The following is an 18,556-nucleotide window of genomic DNA, read 5'->3' on the forward strand; positions in this document are numbered from 1 at the left end:
GCACTGAGTAAATCCTCCAGTACACAGCTTGCAAGTAATGTCAGGGGGTTTTAACCGTACTAGGCAAGCCCGGTGCGATAGGCTCGACTCAAAGGCCCTACCTAAGAATCGATCCTAGATAGCTGTGATGGGTTTTCAACCCCCGATCAGTGAGCCACACCACAAGGGTAGAAGAGGTCTTGGGTTCAACGCTATTTAACCACAATCTAATATTTTTTTTTTCAATATTTACAACAAAAAAACATAGGTTTTGAGCTTTGGACCAACGCACCAAGTGAAACCTTTAGTTAATTAGGTGTCATTTTAACTTATATATTCGTTCCATAAAAAGTATTTATATATATAGTTCACCTATTTTCAATAATGACTTGACGGTTTAAAGTTAGAACATGTATAAAATCAAAATCCCACCTGTCAAGTGACCGGAAGAAAAAGAAGACAAGTTACACACTTCTCCAATTGATAAATAAATACAATCGCTAATTAAATACGATCAAAACTCAATATTTAAAAAAGTATTTCTTTATATTTTTATGTTTCAATGTTTCTTCTTCACTTGTTTATATGTGTGTAGATTGTCCTCTTAGTATTGACACAGTGATAGTTATGTTTCTAAAAAAATAGCTTGGCTTTTAGACATATGACATGAATAAAAAATATGCAATAAACTTAATTCTTATTAATTGTGGTATAAGAATTGAATAACCAATAGCAAAAAAGGAATTTAATAATTTTATAAGCAATTTAATGCCATCTTTACTAATTTACCGTAAAGGAAAGTCTATAATCTATAATCTATATCTATATTTATATTTATATCTATATCTATAATTTATATCTATAATTTATATCTGTATCTATATCTATATCTATGATATATTAAAAATATGAAGCCCCTTAGAAAGTTATTTGAATTTTTTGTCCTTCATTAAAGAACTTCGCAATAGACAAAATTGTCTTTTCACCCTTTTTTTTCTAATTTTATTTAACTAACTTTATAATATTAAAGGATTAAAGAGTCCCAAGCTATACGGTAAGAGGCAAATATATAGCTAATTAATTTTGATAGGTTTTCTTTCCTTGTGTAAGTATGGTAATAAATAATGAGTCTTAAAAAACCCTATAAATATAGTGTAACGGAGGCTTGTAGTAGTATATGAAGAAAAAAGGGAAAATAAGATGTAGTTGTACACCTCCAAATTGAAAAAATAAGTATGAATTTTAAATTAAGAGTCCTTTCCATATTAGAAAAGATTTTTTTCATGATTGACCAATTCTTTCATGGTAATTTTTTTTCGGATTTCTGTATATTGGGCACTCTTTTGTCCCAAATGACATTTAAACGGGAAATTGATTTTGTGTTTTTAGTTTTAATTTTTTAAAATATTATGTTTCTTTAATATAGTTTTATTTATTGTTGCATTCCGCATGATGTGTAGGTGAGTAAAAATTCATGTACAACATGTGATTGAGACGTCTTCACGATTTTTGGATGAGAGTTTCCTTCTTATTTTTGTGTTGTTTGGTCATGAGAATTTTTTACTTTTTTTGAAAAAGTATTTCACTTTAGTAAAAGATGTAGTGTCGGTCATAAATTTCAAATACAATTCCAGATTGTATTTTGTAAAGTGTTTTCACTTTTTCACTTTTACTTCTCTGACAAAAAGTAAAAAAAAAATAATTAAAATATATGATAAAAAGAGGAAGAAAATTGGAAAATAAACACACAATTTTTCTCAGCTAAAAAAGAAGTACACTTTTATAATCAGCTAACTTGTTTTATTAATGTATTTAGAAAACAAATCAATATTTTTGTTTTATTATTAATTTAGTAAGAAAAAAAAAAGGGGTACGTTACAAATAAAACTCCAATCTTTTGGATTTATGAGTCCCTTTTTATGTTAAATATTAACATTTAACACTTATCAATCATAGAAATTTACTTTGTATATTAAAAAAATCTATGATTCTATTTAAACTAATAATTTGATTAAATTTTATAGAATCATACATGGTTACATGTCCATAGTCTATTTGTTTTAAGAATTTTGTGGTTCTTTTTTATACAGGTGCATTAGATACAAGAATATTAAGATTGCAAAATTAGGTAAAAGGTTAAATTCTTTTTGTGTACGCGTGAATCGTGTTTTTTGTATTGTTGTAGTTTTTATGTGCAGTTTTATTCTAATATTGTTGCTTGCTTGCAATATATTTGTTTTTAGAAATTTGTGATTTTTCTTATGCAAGTGCATTAGATAAGAGGGTATAGAGACTATATATTGACAGAAGATTTTTTTATTTATTTATTTATGAATCATACTTTTTGTAATATCGTAGATTTTATGTGCAACTTCTAATATTGTTGCATGTTTTAGTATATTTATTTGTAAGAAATTTGTAATTCTTTATACAGGTGCATTAGATTGGATGGTAAGGAGGTAATGAATTAGCGCAGAAGGTTAAATTCATTTTGATTTATGAAGAAATTTTTTACAATGGTGATAGCTTTTATATGCAATTTAGTTCTAATATTGTTCCATGCATGCGGTATATTTGTTTGTGCATGAGATAGGATGATATGAATGTAACAAATTAGGATAGAAGGTTAGTATGTAGTTATGTTTTGACTTGCTTCTCATTTGGCAGGAGTCGGGGAGAATTGTGTCGATAGTAATTTTAGGCTCACACATGTTTTTATTTTTTGCTTTTGATGTCTAATTCACATGTTTTCTTCATTGTCGTATAAATTTTTTGTAATATTTCCTTAATACGGGATACTAATGTTGATTATTTAGGATTTCAAAAATAGTTTCGTTCAAAATTTTATTTTACATTATCTATAATTTATAATTTATAATCTATAATATATTAAAAGTGTGAAAACTCTTAGAAAAGTGATTTTAAACTTTTTGTCCTTTACTAAAAGACTCTCATTTAAACAAAACTGTCTTTTCACTATTTTCTTTAATTTATTATTTAATTATTTTTATTATATTAACTAGGCTCCTAAAATATATGAAAAGAGAATCAATTATTATTTTTCCTTGTACGGATCAATTAGAAAAATACTCCTAAAATAGAATAGAAAAATACTCCAAAAATAGGACTCTATTAATGAAATACTTCTATAAATATTGAGATGCATGTTAAACTAGAGAAGAAACTAATTTATTTATTGGAAAAATATGATTGATACACATCTAACTTGATTCGATTGCATATTTAGATTGGTGGATGCTTAATTTTCTAACCTTCAATTTCTTCACTATTTTTGCCAACATAATAGAATTCAACATGTGTGTGTGTCTATATATATATATCTTCTTTGTTTTCATTCAATTTATTCTTTAGTGTCAAAATTTCCGCTCAGACAAGAATTATTTTCATCAAAACTGAAGTTTTGTGATCACTATTGTATTATTTTGTTGTAGTTTATAGGTCGTAGATGAATTTACAGGTGGTAGATGAATGTCGGTAGGCTTTGAGAAATTTTTTTAGGTAAAGGTTAGGTTTAATTGTATTATTTTTATATCTCTGTTTTGAGATTTTTTTGTGTGTGTAAAGGTAAAGTTTACTTGTATTATTTAAATATCTCTATTGTCGCATTATTTTGTTAGAGCTCACACGTGGTAGATGAGTGTCGGACGGCTTTGAGGAAATTTTTGTATAAAAGGTTAGATTTAATTATATTGTTTTGATGTCTCTATCATCGTATTGTTTTGTTGCAGTTTACAGGTGATAGGTAAAGATTAGGTTTAATTAAATAAATTCTTCAAAAGATGTTGAATTTAATTATTGTATTTATCTTTATTATTTAAACAAAAATCATATTTAGTGTAATCTTTGAACTCAATAAAATAAGATACACACGTGAGGCGCGTACACCTAAACTAGTTAACCAAAATAATACTGAGAAGATTTTTCTAAAGTTTGTTTTCCTCTTTTTACCCTGTGATTGTACAAATCTCCAATCCATGTGATTTCTCATGAGTTTTAAAAAACTTTAGGTGTTAAAATTATGTTGGCCTAAAGTGCAATGATAAAATACTTTTCTAAAAAATTTATAATTTGCTTAGTTTTATATCTGATGAAGAGCGTATTCATTTTATATTGTATAAAGTATATTTTTTATAAAATATTAATAATACATAATATTGAATTTGTTGTTATAGAGGGGTAATTTTATAAAAGTTATACCATTACAATTAACGTCATTTCTGTTTTAAGTATAATGTCATTATGGAGAAGTAAAATATAAAATGAATATCGATTTTAAAGAAAATCAACCCGCTATTGTAAAATATTGTTATAACGAGAGACCTTACTAGAAAGCTCTCACGATATATAAAGAATATAAAATTTATGCATATTATGTATATTAGTAATATATATAAAATATACTGCTAATATTTTGATAGAAGGCAATTCTATTAATTTCTTCAAAGAACAACCCACCTGCGCGTCGAATATATGGAGAAATCAACTATTTTTTTATTGCTTAATTGAAGGTAATTGAATAAAACTTGTATCTTATTATCACTAACTAGTGTACTTGACCGTGCTTCGCACCATACTAAAATTCTATGAGAATTAGCTGTCATGAAGAACATTTTAGATTAAATATGAAAAAGTTAACTTGATTTCGTATATATGAACAACATGAAAAAAGAAAAATTAAGAATAAATTAAATAATTACATAAAAAGAATAAATATTTACATATTTTTTTCTTGTTTCCTTTTCTTTGTTATTTTTCTTTTATTGTATTCTTATTTCATTTTGAAGAATAAGGTTAATTGTTATGTTGATTCATATGAGGTTTCAAAATTTGTAAAACATAAATTATGAAAAGTGTAAAAAGTTCTTAATCAACTCATAATTCTAGACTTGAATAAAAACATGGATGACATAACTTTATGCAAATTGTATCCAAATTACTATGATTTATACCAAAGACCACGGTCAAAATGAAGGATCATTTGTCAGGTGTAGTTGTCTCAAGTGGTAAAAGCAACTTTACTAATGTTCAGAGATCATTTAAATTGAGCAAATTAGTCATAATGTAAACAAAAAGCTTAAGAGAAGGAGAAAAACACATGCTACAAGAAACACAGCCAACGACTGCTACAAGTGAAGATTCAAAAGTGGCTATTGATGTTGATTCTTCCACAGGGCTGGATAACTCTGTCGCAATAGTTTTAGCAGAGGAGAAACTTGATAAAAAGGCTACAACCAATGTCAAAAATGGTAGATTGACAAAAAGCAGTTCACATGCTGACAGAGAAGAGCTAGCTAGGGAAATACAAACTAGCTTCATTTTGAATCATCCATTTTGCTGATCTTGTAAGTTTCCTCGTCAAATTGACACAATATTTCTAGTAAAAACTCTTTTTTTTTTATATAACTGAGATACACAGCACCAAGCTCGTACCTGGACGCGTTGAGAAATACTTTATCACTAAACACTATCTTGGTAAGTGTTGTCTTTCCAAGACCAGGTATACCAACAATGGAAATAATGTCGAGCTCTGTTGGTCTGATAATTAGCTTTGCAATTATGGTTTCTCCTAGATTTGTGTCTTTAACAAAAACAGTCTCCAGTATCACATCGTCTAACAGACAATGCCATAAAGAGGAAGGCTTTACAAGAAGAGAATTAGTGTTGTACTCGATCTTGTATGCCAAATGTATAATATGTGTGCGAAGGATATTCCTCAGCATTCTCATCTAGATAGTCATGAGCTGCAACATCCTTGAGAAATGATTTGAAAAGCTCAAGCTCCTGCAATTCGGCCTACAATTGGAGTTTCACAAGAGCAATTGAATCAATTTTGGAGTACATAAAAGCTGTTGCACGCTATGTTGCTCGGACCCTTCAAAAATGTCAGCGGGTGTGTGTCGAATTCGCCAAAAATAGTGTATCTTTGGAGAATTCGATACGGGTGCGACATTAAAGTAAAGAGTCTGCGCAACTTAAATTGCACCTTCTCAAACAGAGAATTTATAAACCCCAACACGTTAATCTGTGGAAAGATTGATTCTATTGGCAGCTTTTGAATGTTCAGATAAATCTTTGGAGACTTTGGCTTTATCGTTTCAACCTAATGTAACAAACCAATAACTTCAAGTTCCTCTTCTTTGGCAGAGATTTCATTCATTTCTCTTTTATGGCAATGACGAATGATAGACCCTGCTTCCATTGCTGTAGCTTCAATACTGCTGACATGTCATCTAATTTTTCTATTTTTGTTGGCTGCTCTGGTGGAGAAATGAGGAAAGTCCGGACGAATCGAAGCTCTTTGTGAAGTGTTTCAAAGTGATCCTTCACACGAACCACAAAATTTTTAGCCGGAGATTCAAGTATCTCATTGAAATCTTGAAGGAGAAAATCAACAAACGAACCAATAAATTCATGCATTATTAGATAACAATAGATGAATGTAGGTCTTTGTAACCTCTGGCTTATTCAACTTCATGCTCTGAATTAGCATATCAAATAACACACCACTGATCATGTCTTTATCAAATATATATATTGCCTAAACATAAGAGAGACATAAGTTGTTGCTACAACAATAACAATATCATCCTTCTAGAAAAAAAGTCAAAGCAATAATCACTAAGTTGAACACTGTGGAAGTTCAAAACAAAAAAAATAGAGAATGACATCATCGAACTTGAATCGGAGACCTTCTGTGTGTTAGCAATATTATTAAAAAATTACCTGGTGTGCTATTGGAGATCTGGTCTGGTGTGCAGGTACTTGTACAGAGGTTTTCTACTGGAGATGGCCCAACATGTGACCAATGCCTAAAGATCCATGAGAAACTATCGAAAAAAAACTGGTTTGGGATGTATACTGCGTTGTTTGTTTGCCTCGGACTGATTCATTTACGAAAGAGAAGCGGTAAAATCTCCAAGAAGATTGTAACGTTTTAATTAATATGGAATGTGAACATGTGTAACAGTCAGCTCTTATTGGGACTATTTCTCTAATAAACGTGTATATTATCTTAATTTTTTCACCAAAAGAATGAGAACAAAATTTCAAAAAAAATAAGAAAAAAGATAAATGCAAATGCTGACATCTTAATTCTTAGATATGTCACATCAGCATGGTCTTCATTCTCTTTTATATATATATATATTGATTGATGATCTCACTATCTTAGTCAATGTTTAGTTGTTGAATTTTATGAACGACCTCTAAATCTCTTTCAGTTTCTTTTAAGCCACCTAACAAAGTTTGTTGCTTTAATTGCACTCATTAGTCCATAGAGTATATTAAGTATGGATAAATCATTGTAATTAATTTGTTTAATGACCTTAATTATATGCATTACATTAAGCTAATTATTATTATAATTAATAAGTCATGAGCCTTGTTATCTTAAATTTCAATCTTTGAAGTTAGAACATAAAGGGGATGGAACTAGTCCCAAGTCCAATTCTACCAAGAATTTATTAACGGTAGAATTATTCTTTTATACATTATTAGGTGGGACGAAGGCTTAATTGTCTTGTTTATCAATGCAATCATCATGACTAAACTTCTTAAAACAAAAGTATAGTACTTAATAATTAATCCTACAAATGATATATCAATAATTAATTATCCATGTAATAGAACTCAATCAGCTAATCCGTTCTCTAGTATTGTACTATACTAGTTTGTTAGCGATTGTTCAATGTATAATATATTCGAATGAGTTCCACATTAATCATACCTTACATATTCAAAACTATTTCCTCTCGGAGGAGCTTTTTCCATATATATATACATGTTTTTAATAATTTTGTTGCCGCCAGCTTATGCATATCTTAACTGATTTCAGAATATCGTATCTCTCATCTCTTACTCTCACCAACACAATAACTCTGTACATCAAAATTTGAACAGATAAGAATAATTTTTAGTTTTTCAATTTATTTTATGTTTAACTATTTAATAAATACTAACAATTTACTTAATTTTTAAAGACTATTTTGATGGTGAAAGTACATAGAATTTGAATCAATATGAGTTGTGGTGCAGTGGATGGAGCTGTTTTACCCTTAACCAGAGGTCAAGGTTTGACTCTTACTATGGAGAAAACTTGAAAGCACTGCCACCTTAATAGGCCCTGTAACGCACGATCCAAATTAATCGGGACTCCAATGCAGGCACCGAATAGGAAACAAAAAAAAAAATAAAAAAATCTGGTAATTTTCCTACCAAAAAATAAAAATAATAATGAAATAATTCAATTTTTTTTTTTTGTAAGTTTCTATAACGCGTAGGAAAACAATGTACTAGCAACTAGACTAAAAAGGAAAAATAAAAATAAATAATAGCATTAATACAAGCACCTAGATCCACAACCGCTACCATCAACGGTTGGTGTGAAAAGAAAAGGGAAAAAGACATTTCTTCTGTATAATAACCCAAAATTCATTCACTAATTCATATCTAACGACGCCGTTTCATCCCACCCCCACCGACAACCCCCTACGCGGGGAGTTTCCTTCTTCATTGCTTCAGATCTCTCCATATAGGGAAAGAGATTTCAAACATATATATATATATATATATATATATATATATATATATTCGACACACACGTACATATAATGTATGTGAATACACAATTTCATTGTTGAGATTTTCTATGATTTTCGATTTGTTTCATACTATTTCAGAGCATTTCACTTGTCGGTGAACTTTGTATTAGTATTTTTTATTTTTTTTTGGGAAAATGGCGGCAGTTTCAGGTTCTCTCACGTCTGGACAGGTAGTATAATGCTCTTTGTTGATCCTTTTTTTGTTTTATAGTGATGAGTGATTCTATATATATTTTTTAACTTAGTAATTGTGGAAATGTGGAATTGTAGTGTTAATTGTGACTTCTGTTGAGTCGGATCCGTTTGGAGAGTGTATACAACTTAGTTAAAATGCTGATAAGGTTGCTGAATTTTGATCTAAGAGCATTGAGATAAGGCGATCTATGGAAATACTGAGTTTGTATTTTTATTCTCTAGTAAAGAGTAGCAACATGTTGTTGTTGAAGTTTTTTAACTGACAGTAAAGGAATTATTCGTGTTTTGTTAACAAAGGATGGAATCTGAAGGTCGAATTTGACTGTTCTTGATTACATTATTCAGCTTTTTTGCTAGCGAGAGAATTTGTTCTTCCAATTTATTTTTTCCTGCTTGTGTAATAGTAAGTATGTTTTCATATATGCTAGAGGAATAAGCGAAGAAATTGTGTTAAGATTCACGTGCTTATGTTAATACAGTGAGGGTGCAGCATGTTGTTGTTGTTGTTGTTTCGTGGAGTAGAAGCAATAATTTGGAAGATCATGCTGTTTTGTTGTTATTATTTACGTAATTCTGTCGTTATTACTGTTGATGAAACAGTAGGGAAGTTAGTACCGTATGAGATTGTTAGAGATTTGATTTTAAGTGCGTCATCAGAAAGATGTAAATCTGAATTTAAAACGTTTCTCTAAAGTGCCATCTATCAACTGCTATATACTTAATAGTTTTAAAGATTTGATATGCGCTGTGTTTATGTTAGTGAAAAGTGCTCGAAAGCGACAAGGTTTATCAGGCTTGAAGCGAAAGAAGTGAAGTTTATGAAAATTAAGAAGTATCAAACATATATGAATGTAGTACTAGAATACTCAAATTGCGATTAAAATAATTAATTTTAACATTTGGTATGTAATAATGCCGATGTTAATCCAACTTCTCAAAGTTGTGGTTCAAAGAACTGTATCCTTCTTTTGATCACTTTGCACGTCATTGTTTGAGCACGTGGCTTCACCCATGAAGTGATAACCGCTAGCTTCTCGTCGCTTCATCACTTTAAGAAACAAAGGGATGGCTCTTAGTAACACTGAATTCCCCCTGCTATTGTTGGTGGGGAAGGCCCTGGGAAAAAATTAAGTAAGTTGATTGTGACCAAGAAATCCAAAACAGATGATGGTCATTCCAGTAATTACACTTTGGATTCCAGCTATGCTGTTTGTCTTTAAATCTCTAAAGCGAAACTAAATATTTGATATTAGATAAATTAGTGGTGGATTTTCGCATTTTAGGAATTGGCTTATCTTGCTAGATCCAAAACTTTAGAAATTGACTCTCATAGTATAAGCAACTTGGATTTCAGCATTTGACACCATTTGCAACTTTTGCATTCATTATGAAGGTAGTTTTGTTTCCTTTGGCATCTGAAGACAGGGTTACCTTTTGTTTTGTTTGATTTAAAGAGAATTTTTTGGTGAGTTGCTCATACAGACCTGCTTTCTAGTGAACAGATAGTTATCGGTATGTTGAAGAACTAATTATAGTACAATTGATTGGTGGCGTTCTAGGTCGTTTTAACAATTTACTGCTGCTGTTAAACATGTCCTCACCACTAAATATGGCATCATATGTGAGAAACAATTAGGTACTGGAAGTCTGATCTATGATAAGAGAATGTTCAATTTTATTGCTTCGATGCTCAACAACAATGTGGGAATACATTGGGTATGTTGTTGTTGTTGATGCTCAACAACAACAATTGTTTAATAAGCACACAAGCTTTGGAACACTATACCTTTGGTCATTTGGTGGACCATCTGGACAGAAAGAAACGATAGTGTTTTTAAAGGAAAACGGAGAAATTTACATAAGCTTGAGCACACATGTATTTTTTTGACAGCTGGGATGACCTGGTCACCGTAAATGATGTAGATTCCATGATAGAAATTTATACAATCTGTAAATTTTGGCCCACTGTCTTAGTGTGTTCATATTCTTACATAAACTTAACTCTTACTTATCAGTATAAAAAAACAACAATAATTCAACAATTGAGCAAATCTCAGTCGGCTCACTCGATTGATGAAACTCAACTGAAGCTTAATCTCATTTGTCGGAACATTTGTATTTGGACAAAAAGATTCTTGCTTAGTGATCACGGTTGCTTCAGATTTCTGACACACCTGTTTTTCCTCTACTATTTTTGATCGTTTGCTCGGGTAGGGGAGGAGAGAGAGAGAGAGGAAGAGGGGAAGTGGGGGATGCCATTCCTGGAGGATGGAAGATATTATTAAAAAACTTGTAGAATCGGGTTGTTGTGGAATTATCTTTGCGTGTTAGGTTTTAGGAGTAAGGTGCATTGCACTTTTGCTGCTGCAACGTGGAACTTTATTCATCATTTTCTTTGGTTCGATTGTTTTGTCTTTATTTCGTCAAGGCGATTATATCTAGAATCTACTGAAGCATTTCCCTTTTCATGTTACAGGTGTCATTTTTGCTTGGATTTATCCCTGTACTTGTTGCATGGTTATACTCTGAGTGGTTGGAGTACAAGAAGTGGTTGTTCCCATCCAAAGTGTAAGTTAAACAGCTCCTTACCATGACGTAACCCCCAACACACACACACACTCTCCATATATATATATATATAAAACCCAAGTGGGCCCAGCTCAAATTTCTCCATCTGATAAGGAAAAGGAAAAAATATGAAAACTTATATAACCCCATCATCATGGAGCTTGTAGACATGGCTGCTATTTGTTAATATTTAGGGAACCTGATTTCTGAAAGCAACTGTGATGTTTTATCTACACAAAAGAAATACAAACAATTGCACTATCCTTTTCTTTTTTCTAATATTATTGGCTTCTCTGTGACAGCAGTCATTCAGATAATAATCTAGTTGAATTGGAAAATGCAACAATCAAGGAAGAAGATCGAGCTGTCTTGCTGGAAGGAGGTCTATCAAAATCTGCATCTATGAAGTCGTCCAGTTCACCAATAAAAACAAATATAGTTAGGTCAGTGCACTGTGCCGATTAGTGGATTTTCCTTGACCCATCTTAATTTATTCTTCATGAAACATTTTTTAATTATTTTATAGGTTTCTAACAATGGAGGACTCCTTTTTGCTTGAAAATCGAGCAACTTTAAGGGCAATGTGAGTCTCTTGGTCGTTTTTATTATGCTGGATGCATTTTTTGTCATTATACTAACCTGTCTGTCTTTCAATCACAGGTCCGAATTTGGGGGAATTCTATTTTATTTCTATATCTGTGACCGAACAAACGTTTTCGCAGATTCTACCAAGGTTCATAATCTTTAAATTTTTTCAATAATGCATCACGATATGACTTTCTAGATCATGCTTTTGACTAACCTCATGGATGGGTTTGAGCATTTTGTGGTGCATCCAGAGTAACTTGTTGTCTGCATACTGTGTTAAATAGACACAGCCAGTGCAGCCTAAATGTTTTGTTACTCTGGAATTTTCTTGTTCATTATCCTTCTCTGAAGGTAATATCCAGATTGAACTGTTGGATGTGGAATTGTGCTTGTAACTTTTGTCTTAATGTTGTTTGAAAGTATTTTATCAAAACTTTAGCATACTTTTCTTCAATGGAACTAATTTTAGTGTTTTTTCAAAGAAGGGTTAGTAGCATATATATGATATGCATGCTAATGTGTTAACTCATTCCTACTCTCTAGAAATTTTTGGATCGTCTTTACTTTATTTGGTGCATTTGGAATTTTAAATTTTTTACCACCAGCATCGGATTGATTCTAGATAAAATTGTTGTCTTCTTTTCTTTCTTGTGCCCATTCGCTTTGTTTTTATTTGATGGTCAGCTTTGAGCTTTGAGCTGACGATTGCTCCATCTCTTAAGAAAGGACGTGTGGGGTTGCGTGGGGGTTGGGACTGTCTTATAGTAAAAGGGGCACTCTCTTCTTTGATGTGTGCTATTTCTGCATCGTTTCTGGAATTGTACTTTTAAGTGAGCCAACTCCATTGTGGAGTTTTAAGATGTATATTTGCAACGCAAGTGTAGCTCAAAATAACAAGGTTCTGTTTTATATTGTTTTCCGTGAACAGAGCTACAATCGGGATCTCTTCCTCTTTCTATATTGTCTCCTTATCATAGTTTCAGCAATGACTTCTTTCAAGAAACACAACGACAAATCAGCATTTTCTGGAAAATCCTTGCTTTATCTTAACCGTCATCAGACAGAGGAGTGGAAAGGATGGATGCAGGCAAGTGTTTTCTATATGATTTTTCTTGATCTACTTATCCTTCCGTTTAGTAAGAAGTAAATCTGGTAAGCAATTCTTTGGAGCGATAATTTCCATTTGCTTTTTGTTTCTCTGTCTCTCCAGTCAGTGTGTTACAAAGTGGCAACATGATTCTTGCACAACTTCTTTATTCAATTTGTTAATATTAAGAAGCAATTATGCAGAGTCTCTGTTGAATGTGTGTTTATATGTATTTCCTCTGGATTTGGCCTGGTTCTTTGTATATACTCCGACCGTCTATGATATTTGCAGTGTCTAAATAATTTATCCTTCTGTGTTCAACAGGTCCTCTTTTTGATGTATCATTATTTTGCTGCGACGGAGATATACAATGCCATTCGTGTTTTCATTGCTGCATATGTATGGATGACTGGTTTTGGGAACTTCTCTTATTATTATATCAGAAAAGATTTTAGTCTTGCTCGGTTTGCTCAGGTATCATTATTTGTTACACTTTATACCTTAAGTTAGAAGACTCTTGGTGGTTTCATCCTACATTTCTTAGGTTCAATGTTGTTAATATGGTAAACTTTGTCCTGTGTGCAGATGATGTGGAGGCTGAATTTCTTTGTTATATTTTGTTGTATCGTTCTTAACAATGACTACATGCTGTATTACATCTGTCCAATGCACACACTTTTTACTCTCATGGTATATGGAGCTCTTGGCATTGGCTACAACTACAACGAGAAAAGATCAGTGATGGCTCTGAAGCTTGTTATGTGCTTTGTTGTGGTTATCCTGGTTTGGGAGATTCCTGGAGTTTTTGAATTTCTTTGGGGTCCTTTGACATATATGTTAGGTTGGTTATGTTGCACGTGCTCTTTTTCTTTCTCCATAATCACTTTTAAATACTTACTGTTTTGTTGGCTTGGACAAGGAGAACTTTGTTTTGGAAGTCACTTCGAACTGTGGAAAATGCTACCTGCTCGTTCATGCAATATTATGCTTAAGATGAATACATATAGCTATAAGTAATGGCAAACGTCATCGTTATAAATTTGGTTAAGTTCTCACAACTAATATCACCATAAGTGACACTGTTCATGGGTTGAGAACCATGAGGTCTTAGGTTCAAGTCCAGTAGAGACAAAAATACTAGGTGATATCTTCCCATCGGTCCTAGCCTTGGTGGACAGAGTTACTTAGTACATATTGTCGGTCCAGGTGCGTGCAAGATGGCCCGGACGCCACGATTATCCAAAAAAGAAGTGACATGGTTCAGAAATAGTTGTAAAATTTGTTTTGACGTCTTCATGAAAATCACCTATCTGGAGCAAAAATGTACTGATAGACTAATATTCATGCTAAGAGATGCTTTTCTGTAATCGCATTCATCATATGCGAGAGAAATCACATATATAATTATAGTGTGAATGCTACAAAACTGTTTCAAGTGTTATTTTTATATTTCAAGAAGTAGCACTAAAGAATCCCCCCTTTTTCTTGTCCTTCTTTCTTTTTTTTTCTAATCATTCTGTAGATTCTAGCTTAAGCCCTTGTCACCTGATGATAGTTTTCTACTTTGACAAACTGTAGGGTACACTGATCCAGCCAAGCCAGATCTCCCTCGGTTGCATGAATGGCACTTCAGATCTGGGCTGGACCGTTATATATGGATTATTGGCATGATATATGCCTACTTCCACCCTAATGTAATATCAATAGAACTCTAATTCTTTATTCTTGTGTCTTTCACTTGTTGTATAGGACTTATATTTTGTTTATCTTAATCTTTTCAGGTCGAAAAGTGGATGGAGAAACTAGAGGAGTCTGAACCAAAGCGGAGGCGAACAATTAAGACATCAATTGTTGCTGTTGCTGTCGCTGTGAGTAGGATTTATTGTGTTCACTAACACAACACCAATTGTATTTGCTGCTGCGGCACATCTCTTTCTTTTTTTCTATTTCTTTCTTCCTCCAATTTGGGCTTGTGAAGTTTTTTCATCGGTCTTCCTCAGGTTGGGTACTTGTGGTATGAATACATATACAAGCTGGACAAGACCTCATACAACAAGCTTCACCCCTACACGTCGTGGATTCCCATAACGTGTGTATTAAACTTTCTTTAAATTCTATTTAGCCCTTCATTTCCAAACGTGAACTTTGTATACAGCATCAATCATTGCTTGCATATGATGTGCCAAAAATAAAGAAAGTATATTGTTGATTTCTCTCCTGATGTCTTGTGCTACTTTCTCATTTTATTTTCCTTTTTTCAGTGTTTACATCTGCTTGCGGAATTTTACTCAGGAGCTACGGAATTTCTCTTTGACTCTCTTTGCGTAAGATTCTATTGACCCATTTGGTGCTGATGCATACCTTCCTTTTCCTGTTCAGCAGATCACTATTTTCATCTAATCCTTAGACAAAGTTGGAGCTGTATTTCGTTCGCTTCTTTAACTGTTAAGTACTCTACTTTTCTAGATGGCTGGGAAAAATCACCTTGGAAACCTATATCTCGCAATTCCACATCTGGCTGAGGTGTGTAGATTTCTGCTTTCTTCTAAATATATAATCGTTGTTGTTTCAAACCTGAAATAAATAAATAAAACTGTTCGTCATTTAATTTTTGAATTTTTAGATGAGACAATTCACACAATTTAATGTGGTATTCTGACATTCTGCATTGAGTTTCACTGTCATCCATGACACTTTCCACGTGCTTAACCTAAGAAAACAGAATCAGCTTGCGCATAAGGGGGTATGTTGCAAACCGAAAATATTAAAATAAAAGTTCTCCTCGGTAACCATTTGAACTTCTGAATGGTGGTGGTTTGAGCAATGCAATAGTTGCCCTCTATTTAATTAATCATGAACCATCAAAACAGTTTGAGCAATTCAATAGTTGCCCTCTATTTAATTAATCATGAACCATCAAACCTCTATTGAATCAATCATGAACCATCAAAACAGTTTGAGCAAAATAGTTGCCCTCTATTTAATTAATCATGACAAAACATTCCATCACCTGCGACATTTTTCAAGTAATTTGCTAAACTTAAGATTTTCTGCGTGGTTAACTTTCTCGCAGGTATTACTGTATGCACCAATTCCTTATCTGTGAATTCTTGACATCCTTATTCTTACGTAATATACTTTATTCCCAGCCTGTCTCTAAAGTTTCCCAGCACTCTTACGTGGTTTCCTTGTAATGCCAGAGCTATTTGTCCAATGCTTGTATCTTGTCAGAGAATGTTTAGTTATATGTTGATTGATTTGATAAGCCCAGCATGCTTTTGAGTTCTTATTGCTTCCTGACTTCATGTGCAGATCAAATATGCCGAATGGACAGCCTAAGTGGCTCCTGTCCTTTATCCCAGATTATCCTTTGCTTAATTTTATGCTCGTCACTGCCATTTATGTTTTGGTAAGCTTATGTTTTTGGTAACATTTGCTCTCACTTTCATTTTCCTGAATCTTTTTAGCTGTGATCTTATCTGGTCCGTTTGCTCTCATCTGTTTTCTCAATCGGGCATTCCACTTTCTTTCTGCAGATATCATATAGGCTTTTTGAACTAACGAACACACTCAAGATGGTTTTCATACCTACAAGAGACAATCAGAAGCTACTTCACAACTTCATTGCTGGGATCCTGATTTCTGTGTCCATATATTGCCTTTCCTTTATGCTTCTACAGATTCCTCATTGATCTGTAAGTTCTTATCTTACTTGCCCAAAAAACAAAAAAAAAGTGCTGTCTGGTTTGAATGACCGAAAATGTTTACTCCAACTCTAATTCCATAAAATTTTGATTTTCATGGCCAAACACCAACTTAGTTTTAAATGTTCGGTTGTCATGTTGTTGAAAGTGTTCTTTTCTGAAAGGGCTACTTTATTCTAAAGGGAGAAAATGATTCCAACCAACACACAGTACGTACTCAAATATATTACTCCTAAAACACTATCTGTACCTTATCCTCTATCATATACAGTTATCTTGTTTTACCGACTCTTCTACTTGATCAAACATGGAAACATGATCAAGAAGATAAATTCTCAAGGTAAAATAATTTCCGCATATAAATCTTGAGGAAAATATTTTCCTTCATGAAAGTTCTTTCTATTTATTAAATTCCAATACATAGTTGATGCTGTCTGCTCCGTCACTTCATCCCCTTTCATGAATCATCATCCTAGTGTGCATTTTCCTGCTTGGGATTATTTGGTAGAACTGCTTGTCTGAAGTACTTCACTCCAAGGCAGGTTGTATTGCGACGGATCCGATGACACTATCGCATAGAACTCTAGAGAAGATCTAAACTAGACATGGAAATGAGAGATCAATCGTATTGTATTCTTGAATGGGGATAGAGATGTTGATATTCAAAGCCAGCTTGCAAAGCATTAAGCATGTTATCATCAACAGTTTTGTGGAGTATCACTTGCAGTTGCTAAATCCGAGCACACAAGGAATTATTTTCAGATTCTGCCTCAAAATTCCTGTGTCTCCGAGGGACAATCATTTGTATGATATCAATTACCACACGTATTCAATTCTTTGGTTCTGTGTACCTGTCGTCTTTCATAGTCGTATATGTTCCTCGTTACCCAGTGATAAGAGAAAGAAATAATAGGCAATGTATAAGTGTACTTGTGTTCTCTACTTAGCGGACTTGAAATGTTCTTGGCCAATGCAATTGTTTTTATCTTCTTTTTATTGTTTGTGAATTTTTGGATGAAACATTTGTAAGTTCTCAAATTGCATTTCCATAGGGCTGAAATTCGCCCTTAAAAAATTATGGGCAAAAGAACCTAGAGGAAATGATCTCTTGTGCCTAGTGCCCACTTACAATTTGTAATGGAAGAAAATGATTTTACAAAGATATCGTCTTTTATTTATGGATCTTCCGGGTTTCCTGCGAAAAGAGGATTAGACAAATACTATTTGTATCGAACTACAAAACCAAATCTTCAAATTTCACTAATTAGGCTGTTAGGTTGTCTGCTAGAAGTGTGCATCGGAGTGGTTCGATTCGGTTTTATTTATTATAGGTTCGATTCGGTTTTATTTATTATAGGTTTGGTTTATTGATTTTTATTTTTAATTATGCTAAGCCCATAACAAAATGCTCATGAAACAAATATGACTTCTCGTATTCTTGTTCTCAGGCAATATAGTGTGACATGAAAATAATAGCAACTAATATGAAAAGAAATTGAATCTTAGTTGTACTCAAAATCCTACATGATGTATTTTTTATAAAAATCTTCAAGCTTGAACTTAATGTTAGTTTCAAAAAAAATTGAACCCTAGTCGCTGGAAGCTACTGAATGCATAAAGCTTTCCAGTACTCATGCTTTGCGCATTTAGTATATTTTTTTCACTTTTTAGAAAATTAAATAGATTTGTAGAAATTAAAGAGAAATTAAGTTATACCTAATAAGTAATATTTTTATTGGGTTATCGGTTTATCCAATAACCCGATGAGGAAAAATCGAAACCAAATCAATAACTCAATAAAGAAATTTATAAAC

General features: G+C 32.6%; 1 protein-coding gene across 4 annotated transcripts; it reads left to right on the forward strand.

Moving 5' to 3' along the window:
• The first annotated feature begins 8,361 nt into the window (after positions 1 to 8,361).
• Positions 8,362 to 17,738, forward strand: LOC107859135 (protein REDUCED WALL ACETYLATION 3). Of its 4 annotated transcripts, none has more exons than XM_047406759.1 (16): positions 8,362 to 8,770; positions 11,272 to 11,363; positions 11,666 to 11,806; positions 11,890 to 11,946; positions 12,024 to 12,096; positions 12,880 to 13,038; positions 13,363 to 13,512; positions 13,624 to 13,879; positions 14,617 to 14,732; positions 14,820 to 14,906; positions 15,039 to 15,127; positions 15,300 to 15,362; positions 15,505 to 15,561; positions 16,351 to 16,447; positions 16,575 to 16,733; positions 17,281 to 17,738. In XM_047406759.1, the coding sequence occupies exons 1-15, from the start codon at positions 8,735 to 8,737 to the stop codon at positions 16,728 to 16,730; spliced, it is 1,629 nt and encodes a 542-aa protein (XP_047262715.1). In that variant the 5' UTR covers positions 8,362 to 8,734; the 3' UTR covers positions 16,731 to 16,733; positions 17,281 to 17,738. The 4 variants fall into 4 exon arrangements, with proteins under 4 accessions (XP_047262715.1, XP_016559527.1, XP_047262716.1 ...); XM_016704041.2 differs by having other exon boundaries at positions 8,363 to 8,770; positions 17,285 to 17,738; XM_047406760.1 differs by having other exon boundaries at positions 8,363 to 8,770; positions 11,669 to 11,806.
• The last annotated feature ends 818 nt before the right edge of the window (positions 17,739 to 18,556 follow it).

This window comes from Capsicum annuum, chromosome 2 (genome assembly GCF_002878395.1).
Source record: "Capsicum annuum cultivar UCD-10X-F1 chromosome 2, UCD10Xv1.1, whole genome shotgun sequence".
NCBI classification, from domain to species: domain Eukaryota; kingdom Viridiplantae; phylum Streptophyta; class Magnoliopsida; order Solanales; family Solanaceae; genus Capsicum; species Capsicum annuum.